General features: G+C 36.8%; 1 protein-coding gene across 1 annotated transcript in view; it reads left to right on the top strand.

The window, feature by feature from the left end:
* Positions 1-26,056, top strand: part of Grm8 (glutamate metabotropic receptor 8) — a 905,007-nt gene that overhangs the window by 739,208 nt on the left and 139,743 nt on the right. The window contains exon 8 of the mRNA XM_029570028.1: positions 6,111-6,247. Within this exon, the coding sequence (XP_029425888.1) occupies positions 6,111-6,247 (137 nt within the window). The remainder of the gene's footprint in view (positions 1-6,110; positions 6,248-26,056) is intronic.

Genomic DNA, 26,056 nt, shown 5'->3' on the forward strand with positions numbered 1-26,056 from the left:
GATCATGCACTCCGCAGCAGTGGTGAAGTATTCTTCAGACTTTCAAAGCAAGCCAGGCCGCGCCCCCAGTAACTTCCTTTCGGACCTATGCAAGGTGGGGCCTTTAGGTCCCCACATTAGAGTAGCAGCCTTGGTAGCTTGCTTGCTTCAGCCTAGTCCGGCCCTTCCAGATAACAATATCTAGTTGTTGACTACAGGAAAAAGTATACAGTTGAAATTAGCATGATTAGCATTGGCAGAGAAAGAGTATTGGTGAAAAGAAGTAAATGGACAGCATTTGCAAGAAAGATCATGGAACTTATACGGGCCTAGGAAGGAACAGAAACTATCACAGCACTCAAATAGAATGACAACTGGGATGATTCATGAATTGAGGAGCTTTAAGGAACATAGAATTTTGGCAGGGATGGGTGAAAGGTGAGATCTAGGGACTAAAAGTTTGAAATTGGCAGTTACTGGGTAGCATCAATATAAGGTAAAAATCTTTACAGCAGATGAAGACATGCAAAACAACAACAACAACAACAACAAAAACTGGAATTCAAGTCAACTTAACCCAGAGCCTAAGATGTTGAATCACCTGAGAAGATGTAAGTCATCAGAAAATATAACAAGAATGTCAGTGATGATATGGTGAATCTGATGAGAAGTCACTCACGAATGAGACAGTTACTATGTGTGGCGAGTACTCTGCCTGATCCTAAATAATTACAGCATAATATGATTTTTAAACCAAATATATGATTCCATTTACTGGTTGTAACAAATGTTTGATAAAATAAATTGGATAAAGTAAAGAATGAATAACTGAAATTTTATTGAGCATTCCTATTTTCTATGAGATTCTAGCCAATGATTTAAATCTCATAACATTTTTTCATTTTTTAATATTTTATTTATTATTATTTTTACTTTATGAATATGACTGTATTGCCTGCATGTATGCAAGTACACCTGTGCCCTGCAGTGTCTGCAGAGGTCAGAAGAGGATGTCATCTTGAACTAGTTGTCATCTGAAACTAAAGTGACAGATGGTTGTTAGCAGCCCTGTGGGTGCTGTGAACCAACCCAGGTCCTCTCCAAGAGTAGTCAGTGCTCTTAACTACCATGTCTCCAGCCCCATAATCTTTCTTCTTTGAATGGTACTGAAACTACTAAATTAACTGGTTTTGTTCTTAGATTCCCCTATTTGTCTAATATTCTATGTGCTTATGAGTGATGAGATCACTAATCAATAATATTTTTGCCACTAAGGAAGAAAGAAAATAAAGCAAAAAAAAAAAAAAAAAAAAAAAAAAATAACAAAGGGAAAAAGACAAGCTAGATGACTCATAGATTTCTAATTTGTATAAAGAACAATGAATGAAATAGCTCTGTAATCCTTTTGCACTGTGGAAACAAGACAATGTGGACAAAGAGGCCAAAAGAACAGGCACAGGAATGGACTGTGATGACGACAGTTTTCATTCACTGTGCCTCTTCGCTTGCCAGTCACTTGCCAGGTGCTTTTCATCTTGTCATGTAACTCTTAGTGGATTGATGAAATTGGGTTATTATGGCCATGCCCCAGATGAGAAGGGGATGTAAAGAGGGTCACACACTCAGATAGTACTTATGTTATCTAACATAAGTAATTAGAAGATTCAGAAATCAAATTTCAGTCCCTCAATCCCACATGACACTCAAAGGCCAAATATTTTGATGTAAAACATTGGAAATTCATGATATGTCAAGTAACGAGTGTAGTTTTTTTCCCACACATTTCCTATCGAAGGAAAATTACTCTGGGAGATGTGTGGACCTAGAGGGTGGCAGCTGAGTTACCTCACAAATCGAAATGCTTGTTCCTCTTTCTTCATAGATCTGCATCAATGAAAAAGCATTTTTAAAATGAAATGCATTTCAAAGTGTATGAAACAGAGTGCAGGATGGAAGGAAATAAAATAAAAGAATTTGATGGATATAATTTATAGTGTCTAAATAAAAGTTTAAATGTCTCCATCCACATATACTTGCCATATGTCTTACCACTGTCAATATGCAGCCATAATAAATTGACTAATATTTTGATTTTTTCTATGCAAAATGCCATTTATTTTTGTTTTTCATGTGGACAGTTTCATCACAAAAGCTTTTAAACAATTGGTAAACCTTCAGAAAGCAGTGAGCAAGTAATGAGCCTTTCATGGCTATTCAAAGATGTGCTTTGCTTCTGAGAACAGATCACTAAGACTGTTGTTTGCAAGAAACCAATGTTCAGTGGTGCCAGTTCTTTGCATGAGAGGGCTGAAGTCGTTCAAAAGCATGCTTTGCCATGACCAGGAAGCAGACTGGTCAGTGACGAAAACTGCTTCAGCTACTAGTAATTGCTACCAACCAAACATGGCAAAGTTTTGGTTTGTTTCCAAGGAGACATTGATAGCAATGTGAAGAGGCTAGCTTAGCCTCTACATTTGTGAATATAAAAGATGGAAGGTGATGTAAGTGAGGTTGAAAATGGATTTCTTTGTGAGCATTACAGGGCACTTCTTTCTCATTTGCCTATAATTTGTGGAGTGCTATTCAATATTGGGTGCTAACTCTGTACAGTGCTTACAAAGATAAGAGACACATTAGACTTTATAAGGAGACCATGGATTAGTGAGGATGGCAGAAAGAGCACTCTGTGTCGAGCACGTAGTAAGTGCTCAATAAATACCTGTTGAATAAATATTTGGATCATATATGAGACTAATAGTAAACTTTGCAGAGAAATGTGGATAGTTTGGTAGAGTATGTTAGGACATGAAGAAGTAGTTTATTGTCTACTCCAGTTTTAAAGCCTCAAGCATCTACAAGCATATGACTCTTGAGCTACAAATTAAATATATTAGTTTTATTACTTTTATTTTATTGCCTGAATGTATGTACATGTATCCATATCTTGTTAAGCCTGCAGAGGCCAGAAGATAGTGTCAGATTCCCCTAGAACTGGAGTTATGGATGATTGTTAGCTGCCATGTAGGTGCTGGGAATAGAACCTGGGTTCTCTGTAAGAGCTGCCAGTGCTTTTAACTGCTGAGTCATCTCTACAGCCCCTTGAGCTACGAATAAAATAGAGAAGAGTTAGGAGAAAGGAAAAGGAGAAGAAAGCTGCATGTGTAAAATGTGGTGAATTTAGGGAGCTAGTTTTTAAGTATATGTTGGATTTATATTGAAAAAAAAACAGTTATATTGAAAAAGTTCAGTACAAGAAATATCGTGGAAAATCATGCACACTCTCTGAAAACTTCTTGTGCTTCAGAAAACATTGTCATAAAACTTCCTGTGCTTCACAAAACATTGTCATAAAAGAAATTGATATTTATATGATGTTCACTGTGTGTGTTTACATAGACTTGTTAATTTAATTATCATAACCCTGTGATTGGGAATTACCGTCACTTACTTTGATGGTAAGAAAAAAATGAGATATAGTTAAATCAAGCAGTTACCTAAGGCTAACATCTAATAAGTGATGGAGCTGGGGATTTTAACAAGCTGATTTTAGAACTTGAAATTTTGACCACATTTGTGTTTTCTTCCTTAATGTATTGTCAAATTTGGTGTAGCTTGACGTTAAAATACTTAAAGTATCTAAGCTTAAAGTTTTATTTTTGTGATAGCGTAGCACCTCATTCACTTGCTTTCTCATGTGCTCTTTAATTGGAGAAATGGAATGTAGAAACAGCTGGTCATGAGATTACACATAACCCAGAAGGCTTTCATCTGAATTCCAAACAGAAGTGGCATTTTTGATCTTGAGAGGAATTCCGGAGTAAAATTTGAGAGGTAGTTACAAAGAGGTGACAATATTTGGTATTTTCAATAGATAAAACTAAATGTAGCTTTATTTTTTAAATGCGGTGTAACTATCAGAAACTAATGTTACTGTGATATTCAAAACACACATGTTTTTCTGAGACAGATCTCTTATTATTTGATTCATAGTAACTATTTAGGCAACCTAAGGAAATTTTCATATTTTTTCTCCTACTACACATTGTTGTTTACTAAAAATGAGTACAAAGTAGACAACACTGTTTAATAATCTGTGCATTGTTCTAAGTACATCATACAACTTGATTCATTTAATTTTCCTAAAAATCTCTATGGGAAAAATGTCATTTCTTCTGACTGATAGGAATCTTTAGGAAATTGAGGATTTAAGATGTTAACCTGCCTAGGGTCACTAGAAGTTGGGAAGTGGGTTCCCAGTTAGAAAATGCTTTTCCTCTTAAGCATTTAAGGAATAGTAAAGCAACAAGCTGATTAGAGAGATTGATTTTTTTTTCTCAGTTCCTTATGCCTTTATTGATTTATAAAGTCATTTTCTACATGAATTAATGAAAAACTTATTAGTAATAATGTTCTTTTCAGACCTCAAGGTATCTTCATGTTCGGTATTAAATCTTTACTGTACATGAAGAATGTTGTGAAAATGAGGGGCTGGAGAGATGGCTCAGAGGTTAAGAGCATTGACTGCTCTTGCAGAGGACCCCAGGCTCCAGTCCCAGCACCCACATAGTGGCTAACAACTGTCCGTAATTCAGTTCCAGGGGGATCTGATACCCGCTTCTGCTCTCCGCAGGCATTACACGACACGGGCGCCTTTATATACATGCAAGCAATACACTCATACACATAAAATAAAAATAACAAAATATTTTAAAAAGAAAGTCGTGAAAATGAATGGGGAAAGGAGTTGCTGTGAGCACGTAGTTTCCTGATGCTATGTCAGTGCTCTTTTTTTTCTGTCTATGCCATATCCTCCAGGCTCTGCATTTCCTGATGGTATCAGCAGTCTCCCTAGAGACATCATTCCATGCTCAGATTCAAGGAAAAGAACTCAAGAAACCAGGATAATAAACATCTCTATTAAATACTATGAAAATATCTAATTACTACCCACAACTCTGGTTCTATTTATATGCGTTACTATATTTGTTGATTATATTTATCAATATCCTTGATAAACTAAATATTTTTGTTTTATAAACTTAACTACACAAATTAAAAAAATAAGATGGAAATATGCAAAGTTGACCAGTGTAAGTACTAGTCACATATAATTTGAAGACTATAATAGAGAAAAGGGATAGCAAAAGTGGAGACTTTGTATCACAGAAATTATTTTCAATATCCTCTGAAGAGAACCTTATGGAAGGGGGCCTGCAGAGAGAGGGTAGGCACCAAGTAAAGGGCTTGGTGTCAAGTGAATTTGTCACGATGAGAAGGAATAATCCACAAAGATGAAGGGCGGGCTAAAGGCCGTGGGGAAAAGAAAGTCTGTGTAGATAGTGCCGGGAGATGGAATGAGAAAGCATTAGGGTGCTCGTCCCTTCTACTCTGACACCGATGATTATATAAAGGTGAGTAACAGGGAAAGTAAAAGTGAGCAGAAGTTATTAAAAGCCAAGATGAAAGCGTCCAAGAGAAATGAAGTTCCGAAGAGACTCTGTGTCTTGCGTCCTGCTGCTCTGACGCCATTGTACTGATCACAGTGAAACACGCGACTTTGAGGATCTGAACTGGGATTTTTCACTGCTCACTGCCTTGCCCAGTGGAGGTCTCCAGCAGCAGCCTGCATCGACATACGCAGGGGCACAGGTAGAAAAAGCAGAGAAACTGGAAAGGGCACCTGCTTCAGAGTGGAGCTGAAGCTGTAGGGAAGTCCCGCTTAGGTCCTGGCTGGGCTGTTTTGCCAATTTCGAGTTGTTCAAAGTTCATAGTGTATAACAGCTGTCGTATTTCAACACGTTTACATTTTCTGTATTAAGCATGATTCTGTGTAGCCAGTGTTCAGACTATCAACTTCTATTTATTTAGCTGCTATGTACATTGCTTAACTTGGATACTCACCATTTGCTTTCTAATGCGTATTACGAAGTACGTCTTATTCCCATATGTGCGTCTAGGTTTATTTTCAAGTAAAAGATATTATGTTATCAAGAATGACCTTGTATGGATTATAATCTTCACATCACTTACCACACACAATATATTTGTATCTACCATGCTTCCTTAGAAGAAATAAACCTGATGGGCTATGTTACTGTAGTCTAGTAACAGTGTTTTCCTAATCTTTACAGGCAGTGCTGGTACACCCGTCACCTTCAATGAAAATGGGGATGCTCCTGGACGCTATGATATCTTCCAGTATCAGATAAACAACAAAAGTGCAGAATATAAAATCATTGGGCACTGGACCAATCAGCTTCATCTAAAAGCAAGTATCAGTATCTACATGCATTAATGCCTCTAGCTCTTCAAGAGGAATGTTTTCTTTTAAAGTGCAGAACTTAAACATCTGTAGAGACATCTCATAATATCTGTAAGGATATAAGAAGTCTCATTTTCTTTGGATTGCCTATACACTTAGTGAAAATTTCCTTTTTATGAATGACTTACTTGCTCAAGCACATGGGTTTGACTGAATGTACAATGGACTATAAAGTTCTAGCTAAACAGTTGCTATGTATCATATTTGACACATTATGAGGTGAAATCTTATTGCTATCTCTGATTAGTGGAAGTGAATCATGTTCTATACTTACACGGTCTCTTTCAATTACAGCACCAGGGAGAGTTAACATATCCAGTGACAATGTTCAGGTAGTGTTCAGATAGGCACCATTATGTTGCCTCATGTCCCTGCCTATTTCCAGGTCCTTGTCTGGGTTCTGCACCATATCTGGCCTCCATTTTCTCCTATAGGGGTTTGCAGGAACTGAGTTAGACTGGACCTTAAGATGGGGGCAGGAAGGAATTTCAGTAGTGTGTCTCAGAGAGAGCTTCCTATCAGGTAAAGAGTAACCAGAGACTTTGAGATATACTCCATACACATACCCAACAATCATGTAAGGGGATTTGGAATAAGACTCCATCCTGAATTTGATGGTTAAGAGAGGTCCAGGAAAACCTAGAGCCCAAAGAACAAGATTAGAGATGGTGGGATGGGGATGGTGAGAGATGGACAGGAGGGTTGGAGCATCCTCTATCCCCCCAACCTCCAAAAAAGACTTCTCTCTCATTTTTGACAGCTCCAACCATGTCAATACACACTGACTTCTCTGTATGCAGAGTAGTATGCCCTTTAGACTCAGTTGGGAGTTCATTTGTATCACACTCCTTCTAGGAAAGTGCAGGAATGCTTTTGCTCAGGCCCTTGCCTGGGGAATCACCATTATAGCAGCAATATGGGCAGTAAGATGCTTTTAGAAATATTTCCACTAAACTAGAAGCAGATTCTTCCACTACTGCATCATTGCAACATGTTATTAATCCACTCTTCTAATGAATGCTTCTCTTCTCAAAGACAAATACTCCTGTGAACCTGTGCATGCGCTTTCTTGTATTTCAGCCCACTCAAAAACATAGGATCATATTTTAAAACACCCTTCCACTCCTGTATATTCAAATACGACCCCTGAAATAATACAGAATTGTAGTATTTGCCACCCAAGCTCACAGGAAAGGAATAAAGGATCAGAAATTACAACACTGTATTTGTGTCTTTGAAGTAACTTCCTGATAGCGGTCACAACTCTGCGGTCAGCAAAGCTGTCTTAGTTTGTTTCTTCATTGCTGTGACAAAACACTCTGACCACTACCAACTTGGGGAGGAAAGGCTTTATTTGTCTTACATCTCCCAGGTCAGGGTCACAGTTCATCAGGGAGCCCAAGTTAGGAATTCAGGGCAGGAACCTCCTGGAGGCATGAGCTGGAGCACAGGCCATGAAGGAATGCTGCTCACTGGCTTGCTCCCCTGGCCCTCACTCAGCCTGCTTTCTTATGCAACACAGGCCCACCTGCCCAGGGGTGGCACCAACCACAGTGGGCTGGGCCCTCCCACATCACTCAACAATCAAGAAGAATCCCCACAGACATGGCCACAGTCCAGTACTATGGAAGCAATTCCCCAATTGAGGCTCCCTCACCCAGGTATGTCAAGTTGACACTAAAGCTATCCAGCACAAAAGCCACCATGGCAGCTGTGTTTCCAGCTACAGCAAGTGGCAAGACTGGGCCTCACAGTCATGACCTGTCACTGCTCTATGAAGTCTCATCTGTTGTTTTGAGACCCAAATTGATTTGTTAGAACAACTTAAAAAGTTCCACAGGTTATTAATAATCAGAAAATCAATAGCTCTTTGACAAGAATCCTTTGGAAAAAGATTTCTGGGAAGTAAAATTTAATACAACAAGGAAAATTTGAAAGGAATTTAAAAGGGGAGCTACTTTTATGTGACATTTGTCAATGTCAAAATGCCTGTTATATTGTTTTGATTAAAAATTCACATAACAAAATTAAATCTTGGGGCCACCATGTGCTCTGTATAGTGCCACACTCGCTAAAATGTACCAAGATCCCTGAATAATTATGCACACAAGGCACACATACACATATCTGTCCTCTGTATGCACAATTGGTTTATGCTAAAACTTTATATTTAATCTTCAGCTGTTCTTCTATGTACATTTAACAATTTAAATTTTTTATATTGAATCTTCAGCTGTTCTATGTACATTTAACAATTTATGAAAGTTTTATGTTTAGATAAAATGTTATTGTTCACAAAATATATCAAAACAATTTGTGCAAATTATATGTCATGCATGATGTTGATATTTATAACCAACCATACAGTCGTGTTTGTCTCACTCAAAGTGAAATTGCCATGCTAAGGAGAAACGAAGCTGCCAGGAAGGGATATAAATCCTGTTTACTATCAGCACAAACCAAATGACACTGCTTAGGAATTGGAACAGCTACCTGCTGGAAGGTGGAGTGGGAATACTTAGGACACTACTCATTTATTGAACTTCTGCTTAGATTTTGCATAAGTTGCAAAGTATTTTGCCTTAGTTTCGTCATCTCCAAAGCAGAGAAAGAAGCAGCAGCCACCTTATATGATTGTAATAGAAAATAAAATAAAATAAATAAAATAAAACATTAGAGCATGTAGTTCATTTCCTGGTGCATATGAGGCCTATATTGTCTCATATTGCTCTGGCGTCTCATGTGGAACTCCATTAAGGAGTGTGGTGGACAGAGAAGTGGAAGTCCTTTTGAAGAGACACTTCAGTTTTCTTTAAAAATTTCAGAGCTAGTGGAAGAGAAAACAAGAGAGATTCATAGGGAAAACCCAACAGAGAATCTGCTTTTAAAATGCTAACTCAGCCTGTTGGTTTTGCTTCTCTTCCTTAGTTGCAAAGAATTTCTCTACACTTAAAATGTAAACTGCATAAGATAATGCATAGCCTCATTCCCTCTAGTATGTGGATAGACAGTTACCTGGGCAATTATGGGAAAGGGGTTTGCGAATTGTTTTCAAGCTCTTATTTTAAAATCAAGTCATGCTTTCCATGCAAAACAAAATTTACCATTTTATTTTCAATCACAAACACATATGGTACAATGTAATGTTTTGATGTAGGTTTACAATAAAAAATGATTATGACAAGCTGATGAGCAAATTCCCTCACATAGTAATTATTTTTTTTGTGCTGGAAACATTTAAAATGTACACTTTTAGCAATGTTGAAAAATACATAGCAGCATTTTTTTTTTTTAATGATCCCTGTCTATGCTCAAATATGGTTTCACATGGACTGGAAGAATAAATAGCTTACTGATTGTGTTTGGTAAGTTCATTCTGTGCTGGGCACAGAAGACGTGGTGGGCTTAGCGTGAGAGTGTGTATGTAGTCTCTGCTTTGAGACACATCCTAGGAGGACGACAGAGTTCAGAGCAGAGATGGCAGTGCGAAGACACAGGTATGCTAGTGAAGGTGTCTGTGATTTTGCCACAGCAGCCTAGGGAAAGAGTTCTCTCTGCCTGACCACTGGCTGGAATCATTGTTGGGGGAAGGAGGGCACTGAGAGGAGGATTTATTTTCTGTTTCTGCCATTTTTCCTTATTCTATTAAACCAGATTTACGACTGGTTTCACACTCTCAGTGGTAAGCATTTATCAGCCATTTATTGGACTGGATTCTTCTTGTTTTCAAAGAGCCAGTTTTGTTTTGTTGTTGTTTTTCCTGGCTGAATTCAACCATAGGGAGATACTCTGCCTAGATAGTAGATGGTTAGGCATACTTAAGTGCAGCGAATTTTTCTTGAATACATATTAATGGGGTGAATGAATTTTTACAACCAGCAGATCTTCTTTTCCCTGGGAAATGTCTGTAGTATATCATATCCTCAAAAGCATTACCCTAATTGTTTAAAATATTGTTTCTTTTTCATTCTAATGGAATGGACATATGTTTTTTATTAAGAAATTATGATCAGTTAGTATAAATTCTTGTTTTGATTTAGGATTTCTATTCAGTAATCTTGGTTCACACATCAACTATGTGTTTGCCTACCTGTGAATTTGAACAATCAGGTCTCTATTTGGTATGGATGAATATCTCAAAAGACGTGGTCCTTATTAGTGATTACAAAATAGATTATAACATAGAGGTTCAGCGTAAACAGAAAAGGCTGAACTGCGGGGCAAACAACCATCTGCTGCTTTGAGTCCACAGGGAGAAGGTGTATTGAGGTTGCTGGGTGGGCTGGAAATAAACTAAGGCTCACTATTTTATGTTTCAACCAGAGCTACTTTTTTCTGAATTATCATAGGAATGACACAGGCTTTTGCTGGCTTTGTGGATCTCTTTCCTTGTCTTTTTATTCAATTAAATAAATTTAAGAACAGTAAAAATGATAGTAATAGACTGATGTATCTCAGTAATGACTCCAGCATTATTGTTTGCAGTACAGAATCTATTGGAAGGGTATTTTGGATGAAGAAAGCTTCACTGAACCTGCCTAATCTTTTCAGTGGACCCCTCTATAGAAGTGTGACTTCTGATAAATTCTGAACTCTAGGAGCTGAAGAGATGGTTCAGCGGTTAAGAATACTGACTGTTCTTGCAGAAGACCTGGGTTCAAATCCCAGCACCCACATGGCAGCTAACAACTGTCCATAACTCCAGTTTCAGGGGATCTGACAGCCTCTTCTGTCCTTCGTGGACTTTGCACGATAAGGGTGCACTTACCTACATGCAGGCAATACGTGCATACACATAAAATAAAAATTATAAAATTTTAAAAAATTCTGAACTCTAAGCCTTAGATTTGTCAGCTTGTAGGTAGAGTAAAAGAGTATATGACTATCAAATACATTGTAATACTATGGTACAGAGAAAAAGCTCAGAGTCAGAAATATGTTTGAATTCTGACTTTCCCTTCATTTGTTTTGTGGACTTTAGTATCTTATTTTGAAGTTAATCTCCAGTTCTTAGTCTGCATGTGAACTATAACGTCTACTACATACAGTCCTTGAGATAGCATAGGAAGTTCTATCCACCAATATCATTGAACATAGCCTGACACATATCAAGAGTTAAGCAAATATGCTAATACTGTTTTGCCCATATAACTCGCCTACTTCCAAGGGCTTATGTTGGGAGCCTCAACGTAAAGTCACATGGAAGTAGTCTATGAAGGCTGTCATTTTTATCTTATACTTTGATGTTCTGAGAAGGGATTAGCTATTAAAGGAAGTTGATGCATCATGGTAACTTATATCCATTCATTAAGATCAAAGTGGATTTTACATGAAAACCAGTGTGACCTCCATCATTCAAACACTTCGGGAACAAACAGAAATTTGATCAAACTTTCTAGTGGCATTGAGCCCTATTAAATCAGCTCTCTCTCTCTCTCTCTCTCTCTCTCTCTCTCTCCACACACACACATACACATACACATACATGTGAGTGTAATATCACATTTAGAAAGGAGAGCAAGAATGGGTAATAAAAAGACACTGCTGAGTCTCTCTCTGTGTAGTTTACTTGTGTAAGTCCTTTGAATGCTCTCTCAAGGTGGACCACATTTTTCCTAGCATTTCAAGTGTCACTCTACTTACTGCATTATACTCATCATGACAATCCTTTCTTTGCCTTCTTTTCCTTGTAACAAGATGATTAATCTTATAAATGATTTTATTAGGTGCTAATTTATTCTTTTTTTTTTTTTTTTTTTTTCTTTTTGAGAAAGGATTTCTCTTTAGCCCCAGCTGTCCTGGAACTCACTTTGTAGACCATGCTGGACTTGAACTCACAGAGATCTGCCTGCCTCTGCCTCCTGAGTGCTGGGATTAAAGGTGTGTGCCACCATGCCCAGCTTAATTTATTCATTTAAAAAAGTCCTTTAGCTGCGGTCTGTGTCCTGATTCGCTATTGGCAATTTGGGTAACCCCTTTAGAGGATGGTGTGATAAAAATAGAAAGTAGGAATTGGCTAGGCAGTTAGGGTGAAAAGACCCCAAAGAAAAGTAACCAGATTCTAGGCTAAAAGTCAAAATGTCCTTGGGCCTCTTAGCAGCATACTCCATTCCAAATGCGAAAAATGTCAAAAGTATTTGGGAGCTTGTATCTAATCCTTAAAAGATTTTAGGGTTACCTCTTCAGAGGGGGGAATGTTAGAGTAGCCAAAAGCCCCATAAAATAAATAAATGAAATAAGAAAAAAGAAAAGAAAAGAAAAAGAAAAAAAGTGATGGGGAGATATGGGAAGTGTTGGGGGGAGGGAGTGGGCATGGACTTGATCAAAATACGTTATATGCAGGTACGAAATTCTCAATAAAATTTTTATGAAAGTTAAAAAAAAGTCCTTTAGCTGCCATTTCTTGTATCCCTGTTGATGAGCTAACAAGCATTTAACAAAATCATATTTTGATATACCGATTGGATGTTAAAAGACTAAAAATTTTAATGACATTAAGGTCAGGCCCAAAATGGGTATTCAGTATTTCAGTATGTCAGTAAATAAGTTCAATGGTTGAATAAGCATATATATTATCCTGCTCTTTCCTATAGATGGTTGATTGTGAGGAATGATCCATGAATATTGGCTAAGAAGTACCCTATGCACTGACAATTTATTCAGTGACTACTTTTTGCCAGATCCATTGAGAAGTACAGTATTCAATAAGAACTGCTTCCAGATACAAAAGGATTTATACTTTATTAAAAGTAACAATGGGGCTGCAGAGAAGGCTCAGCAGTTAAAAGCACTGGCTGCTCTTGCTGAGGACTTAGGTTTGACTTCTAGTACCCACATGGCAGCTAATAAACTTCTGTAACTCCAGTTCCAGGGGATCTGGATCCCTCATATGGCCTCTGTGGGCATTGCACGTGGTGCACACACACATGCAGGCAAACATTCATACACATAAAATAAAAAGAAATAGAATAAATTAAAGCACCATATACTTAAGATACAATAGTAAAAGCATACGTATACAGATGTAGATTAAATAAAAATCTAGAGAAACTCAGACTCCAATGGATACCTCCATCTTTAAACACTGTATAAAGTATGAAATTCAAACTAAATCTTAAAATTAGGTCTGTGTCTAGCAGTTGTCATAAAAGCATATAGGACATAGAAAAGCATCAATACATCCAGCTCTCCTCTATCTACAGACTACCTGTTCATTCATTCAGCCATTCATCCATTAATTCAAGCATTTTGGAACATAATATCTCCAATGTACTATTGCTCTTGTAGATGTTGAAGCATTTAGGCCCTGTAGTGCCACCTCTAAATCATCAGCAGTGTTCAGGGAAAGAAAGCAAATACAAACTTCTTTCATGAGCCCCTAATATAGCCCACTTTTTCTTTTATCATTTGATTTCAAGCATGCATTTTTATTAGCCAACTAAGGAATTTTTAACTAGGTCTAGAGGCTGGAGAATTGGAACCCTGTTCTGCTCCAGTTTCACTGGTTAGTAACATTCTAGTGAAGCTGGGTGGGTCATGGAAGTCCTAGGGTTTGAATGTTTCCATGGCAGGCAGATATTCAGCCTATGTTCCATTCTCAGGACATAAAGATAATTGAGAACAAACAATGTGTTCCATTCAGCTTTTTATCTTTAACAGAAAGCATAGTATGGGTCTCACTAAATGTTCACTGGATAAGTTAAACTAGAAAAAGTTCTGCTATTTTCATAAGACAATAAAGTTGGACTTAAATCCTGTGGATAAACACGTAATCTAGACACTCACTTTAATAATTTTAGTGTCAGGTACATTGTCAAGGTAGCCAAGGACAAACTGTAGAGTGTAGAATCTAGTTACAGCATCTGTGTAATCAACAGATAAAAACCCAGAAGTCCAAAGTCAGACACAGAAGAAAAGTGAATAAATGTATGAAACTCAGATAAAATTTGACAGGAGTTATTTTTACCATTAATCACTGGCATTTATTCATGTTAATACAATTTACAGAACTTCCTGTATTAGAGTCTGAGTCATTTCCTATACTTATTTTTGAGAAGCAGTATCTATTGAATAGCAGATCTATGCCTCCACAGGGAAGTAGAACAGGACAGTATCTTTAACAAGCTGAGTGACCCTGAGCTGCTAGAACAAAGGCCATTTTGATGGAAAACATTGTGTGAAATGATGAAAGATATCTGGAAGCTAAGTTTTATAGGGGTTCCAATACTGTGGGGGCACTTCTTGGGTATGATATAGGACATGGTGAGTTCTTTAGGAGATATGCTCAGCTTTGAAACTAAAAGTTTTGGAAGCAAAATTTATATTAGCTGGAGAGTTGTTTCATGAATTAGGTAAAGACTTCAATTAAAAATTAATTTTGTTCCTACTTTATGTCATTGTCTGGTAGGTTCTCTCTGCCTCACCTCTTCATCACCTTGAGATTTCTTCCATAAAAATTTTAAAATGAAGTCTATGGGATTTTTATCCTTGTAAGATAAACAAAGTGAGGAAAGGAGAAAGAAAGATTAAGGAGATTTGTCAAATTTCAATTAATAGGTGGTTTAATTTGCCCATCAATAATAATAACCAACTGATTTACTCAAGTTGTTCCATGAGTATGTCAAGGAATCATGCTATTGAGTACAAAATTACACATTGTGTACTTTGCTTTGGGAGACATTCATGTCTATTCAATCCAAACAAGATACTGATGACAGACAAAAGACCTTATTCCATCCAAATCTAACTTGATGAACCAATGAGGTTATTGGTGGATTCTTATAGGAGCATGGATGAAGAGTTATTTACCAGAGCACAAGTCACTCAAAAGCAGCTGCCTCAGTGAAAAGTCTACCCAATGTGGGTAATGACTCACAGAACTGTGTCCCTGTGGCATCCTGCTCAATTTGCAGACAGAAGGGTCTCCTCTTTCCCAGCAATTGTCCAGTTTTTGTAACCTTGGTGAGGGCCCTTTTAAGCCTTGTAACTTTTTGAGATTCTTGAGCCTGTTAGGTTTCATTAACTTCCCAGTCTTAAGATCCTCTTTCCTCCACTCAGGGGAGAATGTAGAATTTTGGAAGAAATAACTGTACCATAGTGTGACTTATCAAATCTGTTTGAATCTGATTGTGAATTAAGAAGCTAAACTGAATAATCTGGAAGCAGTTGGAGGCATATTCTTAAAGTAATCTAATACTATCAGGGTGATCTACTAGTTTATCATGGAAAAAAAGAGATCATGAAAATATGTTTTGCAAAAAGAAAAGTCACAAGAGCCTATTTAATTCTTTAAATAATAATAAAAATAATGCAGAAAGAGAAAATAAAGCTTACATAATGATAGGGGTCAAATTGGAAAAGGAAAAACAAATACTATGACATAAAGAATGACACAGAAAACTAAAGAATGCCTCTTTTATACTAGCACAGAAGAATGAAAAGATTCTTCCAGATTTGGATGGGAGTAATAAAGTCATAAAAGAAGAACAAATGGCTTTCAGTCCTAATTTTAACCTTGGGAAAGGTAAAGTAAGTTCAATTTCAGCATGATGAGTAGAGTAAGTAAGGCTAAAATAAGGTTATAAACATAAAATGATACTTCGGAATAGAAGAATAACTGGTAAAAATCATTCTCTTATGGCAGAGTTACTAAAATATATGTGAACTCTGTATCATACGGTACTTTTAAAACTCAAAGGACTCATCAGTGTTATGTGCAATCTATAATGTACAAGAGAATTTCAAGTAAGAACTCGAAAGCATGATGTATGAATAAAATATGTAGTCCCTAGCTGTAGATAAAGGTCAGTGACTGGCAAGAGCATAAAACCAAAAAGAATAAAGTTATTATGCCTGTTGACAGATTCAGAAGTTTAGCCTGGCAGTTTCCCTTAAAGTTTCTAATACTGCAGAATGGGAAATTGAACTGGAAGGGGGCATCATCCACAGGTCCCTAGAGCAGCCATTTCACTGAGGTTAGAGATGCGTTATCTCAAGTGAAGTAAACCTATGCAATACTTTATTTTCTAAATGTGTTCTACACTAAAGCGTTAAATAAAAGCTCTGAAAATTTCCATAGACATATTTTGTTCGGTTTTGAGGCAAGATATCATTCTTAATAGGCCCCACTGACTTTTATAAGAATGTGGTCAGCATAATTAGGAATTACAAGACTGATTCTCATATAGATTTGCAATTTATGAACTCAGTATGCAGGGCCTTAATTCCCATGTTTATAAAATTAGGAATTTTCTATTTTCACTGCAATTTCTTCCAAACCTCTTGCTGTCTAACAGGAGAGTTCAGACACTGAGAGTTAAGCTAGAATGCAACTTCTGCTTGTTTGTGTCATCTAGTAAGCCGAAGGTGCCATTCATTTACCTATGTGGAAGTGATGTTGCAGTGTACACATCACAGTGTGAGAAGAAGCACATCTCAGCTTTAATAGGAGTATTTAAAGAAGTATGGTTACTTACAGTTTAGGAAAATGAAATATGAAATGTGAAAGGATAATAGTGCCTTAGTTATTTTTCTGGCCTTCATTTTATTAAAAATTGTAAAACCATTAAAAGGATTTGGACTTTACTTTTACTCTCACTACAACATGTTTTTGTAACCTGCTTTTTAAAAAAGCTTATGCTATAGGGAGGCAAGGTTTATTCTGTTAGATGTATTTAATTTGAATGATCATAAGTAAATATGAATAATGTGATTTGTGAAATCCTAATTTATTTGAAAAGCACTTTTCCATTAAAATAAAAAGAGAGTTGAGGTCTGGGCTCCCGAGAAGTTTTAGGGAATACAATGATTGAGAGAAAATCAATCCATGAATGAACTATAAAAGAAAGCTCAAGTTATTTTGTTCCATAAAAAGAAAAAATAAAATGATTTTGGAATTCCCACTGTGCTATCTAAAATTTGGTTGCATTCAGTTTGTAACACTGAGACCATCAGTCCACAAGCATTTATTGCCTTTTTATCTTGAGCATGATAAACAGTTTCTGTTTGGAGATGAATGTATGGGATGGGACTCAAACAGGGAGCTGTCTTGATTCTGCTTCCTTCACAGGAAGGTGCTTATCCATTTCCTGAAGACGCCTGAGAGCTCAGCTCAATCTTTACAGAGTTTCATTTTTGTGTGTGTTAAACTTTTCTCCTGAGATGGAGTCTTGCATCTGCTACTGGATAAGCAATTACTGGGCACTGCACGAAAACGATAACCTATTTATAGCTTTGAAGATACTGTTAAGAAATAATTGGCCTTGGAGGGTTAATACAATTCTACTATACTTAGGCCATAGCGATCTGCTAGATAGAACTTGGCTCTATTTTTGGTTTAGGAAGCCTGTGAAAACTAAGACATGGATTCTTTCATAGTCTTTAATTTTTAGAAACCAATGGCTGAAATAAATTCTGAGATTGTAATTGTGGTTCTTGTCTGGATCAGCATTTTCTCAAAAGCCTTACTCAGAACATTGTTTCTGTAACCTTTTAAACAGTGATTATGTATGCGCACAGTGGCTTCCTGATCAAATACACTGATATACTTCATGACTGACAGAGAAGTGGGCATAGGATGCATGTTTGATTAATTTGAGTAATCTCAAATTCCTTTTTATTTGAAGAACATTTTGTGGAACTAATAATTTTTGAAGCCCATTTTGAGTATTGGCTTAAGGTGAACTTTTCCCTATGTTGACTTTTGCATTTAATAATTCATTTAATTATGATCCTCACCAAGGATTTATGTACTTGCAGGCAGGCTCTTTAATGATGGATATGGTAGTGTTGGTTTGTAATTCTAGCAGTTGTGAGGCCAAGACATGAAGATCCCGAGTTACACTCCTACCTTGGCTACACAGTAAGTTCTAGGTCAGCCCAGGCTCTGTACTGAAAGTCTGTATCATTAAAAAAAAAAAAAAAAAAAAAAAATCTCAGCAGAAAACCAGCAAATGTTTTCTGCATGAAAAATTATGATTATTTATAAGCTATTTTTTTAGAACTTTTCAGCTGTTGGGGACACAGGCACAATTTAAGAGCACACATATGTGACTCTGAAGTGTCTGTTTTTAGGAATATCAGAATCAAGCAGAAGCTGGTAATTGAGTGTGGGAAATAAGGATACGATGGTATACATTATAACTCTTAAGTATATCAGAATACAAAAAGAAGAAATTTCAGGAAAAAAAAAAGAAATCTTTAGGAAGGTACGTATAAGTCAGATGGATCTGGAATGGATATGGAGTTTACCGTACCAATTCAGAAAGAGGAACTCTCACAATGTTCATGAAGAATAGGGGGAGTTTAAATAAAATCTAAGCTTATATAGGAAGCAAATTTGAATGTAGATTTCTTTCATTACCTAGCATCAATTTCTGTAATGAAATATTCTAATCACAAATGGACATTAGAAAAGTTAACTCTGTCAGTCTATTAGGCTATAAAAGGGTGTTTTTTTAGAGATAATCATCATTTGCCAGTGCTGTTTGATCTTCCAAACTATCAGTGAATATATGTACCTTTAATTTAGAGCTTATTTACTGACAACTTACTTTCTAAATCCTAATTACAGTCTTAGTGAGGATCAAATCCAGGCAAGTACCATGCCACTGACCTATACCTTCAGCGCTCTGTAGTATTTTCTTGAATTTAATGTGGTATATATTTAAGAAGGTTAGGGATCTTTTGGGACAAGGGTAACAACATTAAAAAATTTTAATAGCTATTTTTATAACGACAGTTGAAACAGTATCACATAAATCTTACTGCTTCCGTGAGTCAGTTTTTAAATCATTCTTTAAATCTCACATTTTAGCATGAAGGAGTGAATCATGTAGTTGATAAATTCAAGAGACATCTGGGCTAAGCCTCAGCTCAATGGACACATGAGGGGCACTGTTTATGTGCTCCTGCAGACTGGAAAGTGCTTTGAGATCTGTAAACTGGAGGTTCCTGTTAAGTAGGGGTTCCTTTTTTCAAATAGAATTTTTTTAAAGATGAAAGAAGTTTTTAGACGAAAATACTTTACGAACTTCAAATTGTTATATAAGTATAATCTACAGTTTGTGAGGGATGTGATCTTTTTGAAACTACCATCTACACAAAAACACTGGGGAAAAAATGCCCAAATTTACTTTGTCCCTTTGTTCTTTGGGAGAATTTTGACATATGTTGAAGGAAGTATAAATTTAGACATAATTTGATTTGCATCTGCTTGAATGAATGAAATTCTAATATTTTGTTTCTGTATCTTCTTATAAGGAGTGGGAAAAGAGTTTCCATAGCCACCTTAGAGAAAGCTATGCCCACGGAAACATCTGGTACTGTCACAGACACAGAGAGTAAGCACATAGTCAATGTTGGTTGGATTTGAGAGGTTTGCATACATGTTTGTCATTGACTATTTGCTCTCTGTTTCAAATAGGTAAAACCATGATAGAAAATTAAAGACTTAATCTTTAAGTCTAATAATTATTTTATGGCTAATATGCAGTATGAAATACTACTAAAATTAAAAAACTAAATTAAAGACAAATTAAAAATTGTAATTTTCCAATGAATGTGCCTTTTTTTCAGCCTCCTAATAGATAGTATTTAAAGCACATAAATACAGTTGCTCTTTGTAGCAGGAGCCTGCTCCATTCAAGAGTATATCTCTAGAGTCTGACAGCCATCTGCTGCTGCTCCCTTGTGGCTGCCCCAAACTGCCCAGATTCTCAAATGTTGAGTGGAAGGATAGACTGGAGCAGCTGTTCTGGAGTTCAGTGGCTGCCTCTGCCCTCCTCACCACCTGGCGAGTACTCAGTTCAGCTCCTGGAGAGCGGACACAGGAGGCCAAGCTGTGCTCCTCTGCACACCCCTCGCTCATCAGCACCAGAACTGCTGATCTCTGCCCTGAAATGCCTTCTTCTTTCTCTTATCCCCATTCTGCCTTCAGTGTGCTAAGTGAGAATGCAGTAGGATGAATGGGAGACTGCTCCTGGAAGGGGTGTATGGTTCTATCCAAATTATCTTGTGTCCTATCTTGTCACTTCTTTCACAGTTTCTTAACAGCCTATGTGGCAGCAACATATAAACACATCTTTTAAGTTCATTTCCAAACAACTCCAGGATAAGTATTGCTGTTCCTATATAACAAGAAAAATATGGTTATATACTATTGAGGGTGAGTGTCAAAAGGATCAGTAATGATTGAAATCAGCCTGACTGGTTTATAGTGAAGTGACTAGGGTAGGAAGGACTGTGTCTTGGAGATGAGAAGGGAAATAGAGAAAAGAATATTTGTTGAGTTTGGTGGGAGACTTTGAGAATTAAAAGAGAAGAAAGCATCTTTTGAAAAGCTTCAGGATGAGGAATATGTGCGTCTAGAGAGAGTGACAAGAAAATGAGCCTGAGAACAGTGAACAACCCACCTATAGAAGGGAATGTGTTGAAGATGGGGACCAAAACCAGTTTCGGAAACTACATGCTGGACTCAATAGATTGTTACACACACACACACACACACACACACACACACACACACACACGTAATTAAAGATATCAGGATATTCAGAGTCAGGGGTGGGAGGAGTGCAGGAGGGAGAGCTAAGGGTGTGGATGATACAAATTTTCATACTCATATATGAAATTCTCAAAAAATAATACATTAAAATAAATTATATTTGGCTGTGTATGTTATATTGGGGCCCATATTTTACTGCTGCTGAAAAATTTAAATGGATACTTAAATTGCTTCCAGATTCTATTTTGGATTATTTTGACATTTCATAGTTTAGAGATGTCATAGAAATTTTAAGATGACTATGTTCTTGTCACTATTTACTTCTGGAGGGAAATTTTGCTATGAAGACTATAATATTTTGGGGCTGTGGTGATGGCTCAAGTCCTAACTTGTGCACACTGTGAGGACTTGAGCTTGAATCTTCAGAACCCACATAAAAACCGGACATGTAATTTGAGTGTCTATAACCCCAGAGCTCCTATGAAGTGATGGGAAATAGAGACAGGAAAAGCCCCAGAATCTCTCAGGACAGCTTGCCTATGGCCAGCTTGCCTTGCATATACAATAGAAGAAAAGAGCGACCCTGTCTCAAACAAGGTGGAGGATGAGGACCCGTAACCAAGGTTGTCATCTGACCTCAACCAAGACAAACATAAACCTCTATTTATACATATAAATGTACACATAGACATCACACACACACACACACACACACACACACACACACACACCCCACAATATTTTTTAAGAAGAATTCTTTAGGGTAAAAGAGATGGCTCAGCGTTAAGAACACTAGCTGCTTTTGCAGAGGACCTGGGTTCAGTTCCCAGCACCCACATAGCACCTAACAGCTGATGGTAACTCCAGTCCCAGGAGATACAATCCCTTCTTCTGACCTCCCTGGGCATTGCATGATATGTGTGCACTTATATACATGCACTCAATACATTCATGCATGTAAAATAAAAATTCTTTTGGGTAATAATCTTTTTTGGTTTTGAGTTACAGTAAAAAAAATAGTGTCAATTGAATACACTAATTTGATATTGCCTAAGAAGTTACTTTAGGTAGCAAAATAATATTAGTTTTTTAAATTTTATTTTCTTTGAACAAATTTTATTAAAATATGAATGAACATTCCTCCATTCAGAATGGGGGAAGGAAGTGCTTTCATTGATTAAAAGTTAGTGTCCCACGTAAAGGCTATACTTAGAGACCACCAATGTTAGTAGAAATTTAAGGATTTGACGGACAAGGTCAAAAATAGATTCTGAGTTATGAATATAATTTCCTATAGTAACAGGGAAGCTAGAGTAAACCTTGAAGGCCACATACTGAGCAGTGCACTGCGCAATAGCAGGGTTGAATATAGCATGCTTCCCAGAGGCAAAGACTGTTTCATTTTGTGCTTTGGAGGAAGACTTCATCACTGACGTACAAGAAGATTAGCAGAATCAGTGGAAGCTGAGAGTGTACATTTCATCTATACTTAGCCTTTGTAACCTTCCTTCTATGCAATTGACTGTGGGGAATATGTGCCCTGGACCTATGAAGTTGGAATCTTCACTGAAGTTTTAAGGAATAGTAAAAGTAAAATATCAAAATATAAGAGGACAGAAAAGGACAAATACATTTTTATCTGCTATTGGATAAATTACTGTGGAGTTTTAAAGAGAAGACATAAAGACAGCTGAACATGTTGGAGACATTGAGGCATGTGGGGAAAGAACATTTCCCTGTGATATGCACTGAGCCTTCTTTTGGTTTCTGTGAGAAATATTAAGAAGTATTTTAATCACTTTCATCATTTTGGTGGAAATTTGGTTTTGAGAAGTCACACAGAGCCTGGGCCAGTCTGTACAGTGCGTTGGCTTTGCCAGTGCTCAGCACATTTCCAGGCAGGGGGCCAAGGCTTCTAAAACGGGAGCCATTCTCCACAACTGCCCAGCTCTCACAGTTTAGGGAGACTAGGCCAGGCCATTTGCATTATAGAGTAGCTTCCTCCTTCCTGTTTCTTATTATCAACCATCTGAGAGAAAGGGGCTGAACATCTAGGGATGGGAAGACTATTTATTGGGAAAGTGTATTTAATCAACAAATTTAAAAAATGAGATATTTAAGGAGGAAGCGTAAAAATTTACATCATGTTAATTAGTAGAGGTGATAAACATTACCATTGAAATCTACCTGATGACTTTATACCCATACACAGGTGCCAAGGATCCGAGTGTAACCGACTATGACTAGTAATAATCAGATACATACAGATTAGAGACACATGCGCCAACATCTAAGCGTTATTAGCAAAAACAATGATTCTTTCTATAAGAAACAGTATATTTTAAAATGAAGTAGAGACCTTCTTTAAAAGTTAAAAACATTCAATTTTATGTCTTACAGGGTTTATACTGAGTTCAATATTATATAACTGTATTAATTCAACCGTGAACCTAAAAATTTTATAACCACTTTTGAAAGAGATGTACCTTTGCTCTGGAAATTGTTATCGAGTATGTCAAAGCTGTAATGAAATGCTTCTTCTGAAAAATTTAAAAAATATATAACAAATAAGAATTTAAAAAAACTCTTAAAAAATAAGTCCTAAAATTTCGATCAGAAATTAATTTATCAGGGTAAGAAACATTAAATCAAGATGAGTAAAACTCTTAATTGTGTCTTATGAAATAGAATGTTCTTTCTTTTTCAAAAATCAATGGTTCACTAATTTGAGTACCATGGGTTTACAATGTCAAAAGATCATGTCATGTATGTAGATAAATATCATTCCTTTAATCCCACTTTAACATCTAATTATAATATTTTGCTGATTTTTTATTACTTTTTAAAAAATATTTTTACTTATTATTTTTATTTTATGTGTATGCATGTATTGCCTGCATGTAGGTAAGTGCACTCATGTTGTGCAATGCCCACAGAGGACAGAAGAGACAGTCGGATCCCCTGGAACTGGAATTATGGAGAGTTATTAGCTGCCATGTGGGTGCTGGGATTTGGACCCAGGTCTTCTGCAAGAACAAAAAGTGCGCTTAACTGCTGAGCCATCTCTCCAGGCCAATACTTTCTCTTTTTTTCCTTGAGTTTGAAGACAAGATTCATGGGTCTGGAAACAGATTTTGTTTTACTATATAAAGAATCTATTGTTGGTGCTGGATAGATTGTTCAGCGGTTAAGAACACTGGCTGTTCTTGTAGAAGACCTGGGTTCGAATCCCAGCACACACCTGGTGGCCAACAACTGTCCCTAACTCCAGTCCCATCTGACACTCTCTTCTGACATCCACAGAAATTGCATGACACAAGTGCACTTACATACGTGCAGACAATACATACACATAAAATAAAAATTAAAAAAATAAATGGTTAAGAGTACTGACTACTCTTGGAGAGGACCCCAGTTCAAATCCCAGCACCCACATTGTGGCTAACAACCACTTGTAACTCCAGTTTCAGGGTGATCTGATACCCTCTTCTGACCTCTGCAGGCATCCCACAACACGGGCACACTTATATGCAGGCAATACACTCAGACACATAAAATAAAAATAATAAATAAAATATTTTTAAAAGAATTTATAGTCTACCCTAACAATAGTATGTCATAGCACAAAGTTAACTGACGGAAAAAGAACTACCACAGAATCAATGTGGTAACAATCGAATTCTAGGCCAGAGCTTGGGATTTGACAGGGCCAACAGAAGACTATGAATCATGTTATGCTATCTTTGCCTAATAGAGTCAGTAGTCATCAAGGATCTTCTCTACAGGAAGTGTCAATTCCAAACCTTAACAGCCCAGTTGATCAATAGCAACAGACAATGGATATAATCTGGGCAGGTCTGCACAACAGTTCAAAAACTCCTTTAATTTTTTTAAAAGAAAAAAGTACGCTGTATTTTGTATTTAATTTTTTAAAGACAAAGAAAAGTAAAAGAATTCTAGCAGCCTTGGTAGATTTCAGATCTCTAAGCACTAAAGGGTTTAGCTTTGTAGAAAAAAGGGAAATGGAAATCAATTAGAAAGCCACATCTGAAAATTCGGGTAGTTAAGATTGCAAGCAAATTCCTGTATTAAAGATGTAAGTTCTCCACTGACTGCATATAACACATGGGGAAAACCTGTAGCTCTTAGGAACAGGCACTATAACGTCTATCTTTGGGATGCATTCCTGGTAAAATATGTGGTTTCTATATTGATTATACTCATCACATCCTTTTCTCATAGTCCCTGAAGTCTGTGTTCACATAGTGACTGGACCATTTGCTAAAACTTCACTCAGTCCAGTTGCAATCTCTAGCTTGTTAAGGAGTTACTATACCCCAGCTGAAACCAAAAGACTTGCTTATGATTATCATTCATAGGAGTTCATTATTCTTCTAGTAACAAGAGCACCATGTTTGATGCATTTTTGTGTACAGGGTCTTATGTATCACAGTTTGGCTTAGAACTTTCTGTGTAGGTGAGAATGATCTTGAACTTTTCTTCCTCTTGCCTTTACATCCTGCACAGAGCTGAGATACAGACATTCATGCATCACTACACCTAGTTTATGCAGTGCTGAGTACTGAACCCGACCTTTGTGAATGCCACACAAGCACTGTACCACTTGAGCTACATCTGCAGCCTGATGCAGTGGTTTTTAAATCAATAGTTCATATACTGAATGGGCATCATTTGCTGAACCTAGAAGTATACAGTTAGTTTCCACATCAGGCAGTGACCATAACAATCACATTTTAAATGCTGTATTAAGTTTTGTTTTAAATTTGTCTTCGGGTTTTCATTGTAGAAAAATTCTTTGAAAAGAAACCAAGAATATTTTATTTTACCTCTCCAGATCATGGACCCCTCACAGACAGACGATCTCCTTGATTTTGTGGCAATCTCTGCTTTTTATGATCTTGTTTTGAGATCCCATTTTATTGCTCTGGTAAATTTTTTGCCCCACCCCTAAATATAGAAAAGCTTCCATTCTGGTTGCTACTTTTTGGCATACCTTATGACACTTATTTTCACTCTCTGTGCTATAATAAAACTATAACAAAATAGAAATACTTTGTTTTCAACTTCTCATCTACATACACCTCTTTGTTTTGAGTGACACTTTGACTTTTACAACATTAAGGTGTTAATGTTGACATTGTGTCCTATAAACCGAACCCTTTCTTTACTTTCTCCCTAGTAGACTCTAAAAAAAGAAAACCATCATTATTACGACTATGTTAACACACAGC

Source organism: Nannospalax galili, unplaced genomic scaffold (genome assembly GCF_000622305.1).
Source record: "Nannospalax galili isolate Female #2095 unplaced genomic scaffold, S.galili_v1.0 scaffold660, whole genome shotgun sequence".
Lineage (NCBI taxonomy): Eukaryota > Metazoa > Chordata > Mammalia > Rodentia > Spalacidae > Nannospalax > Nannospalax galili.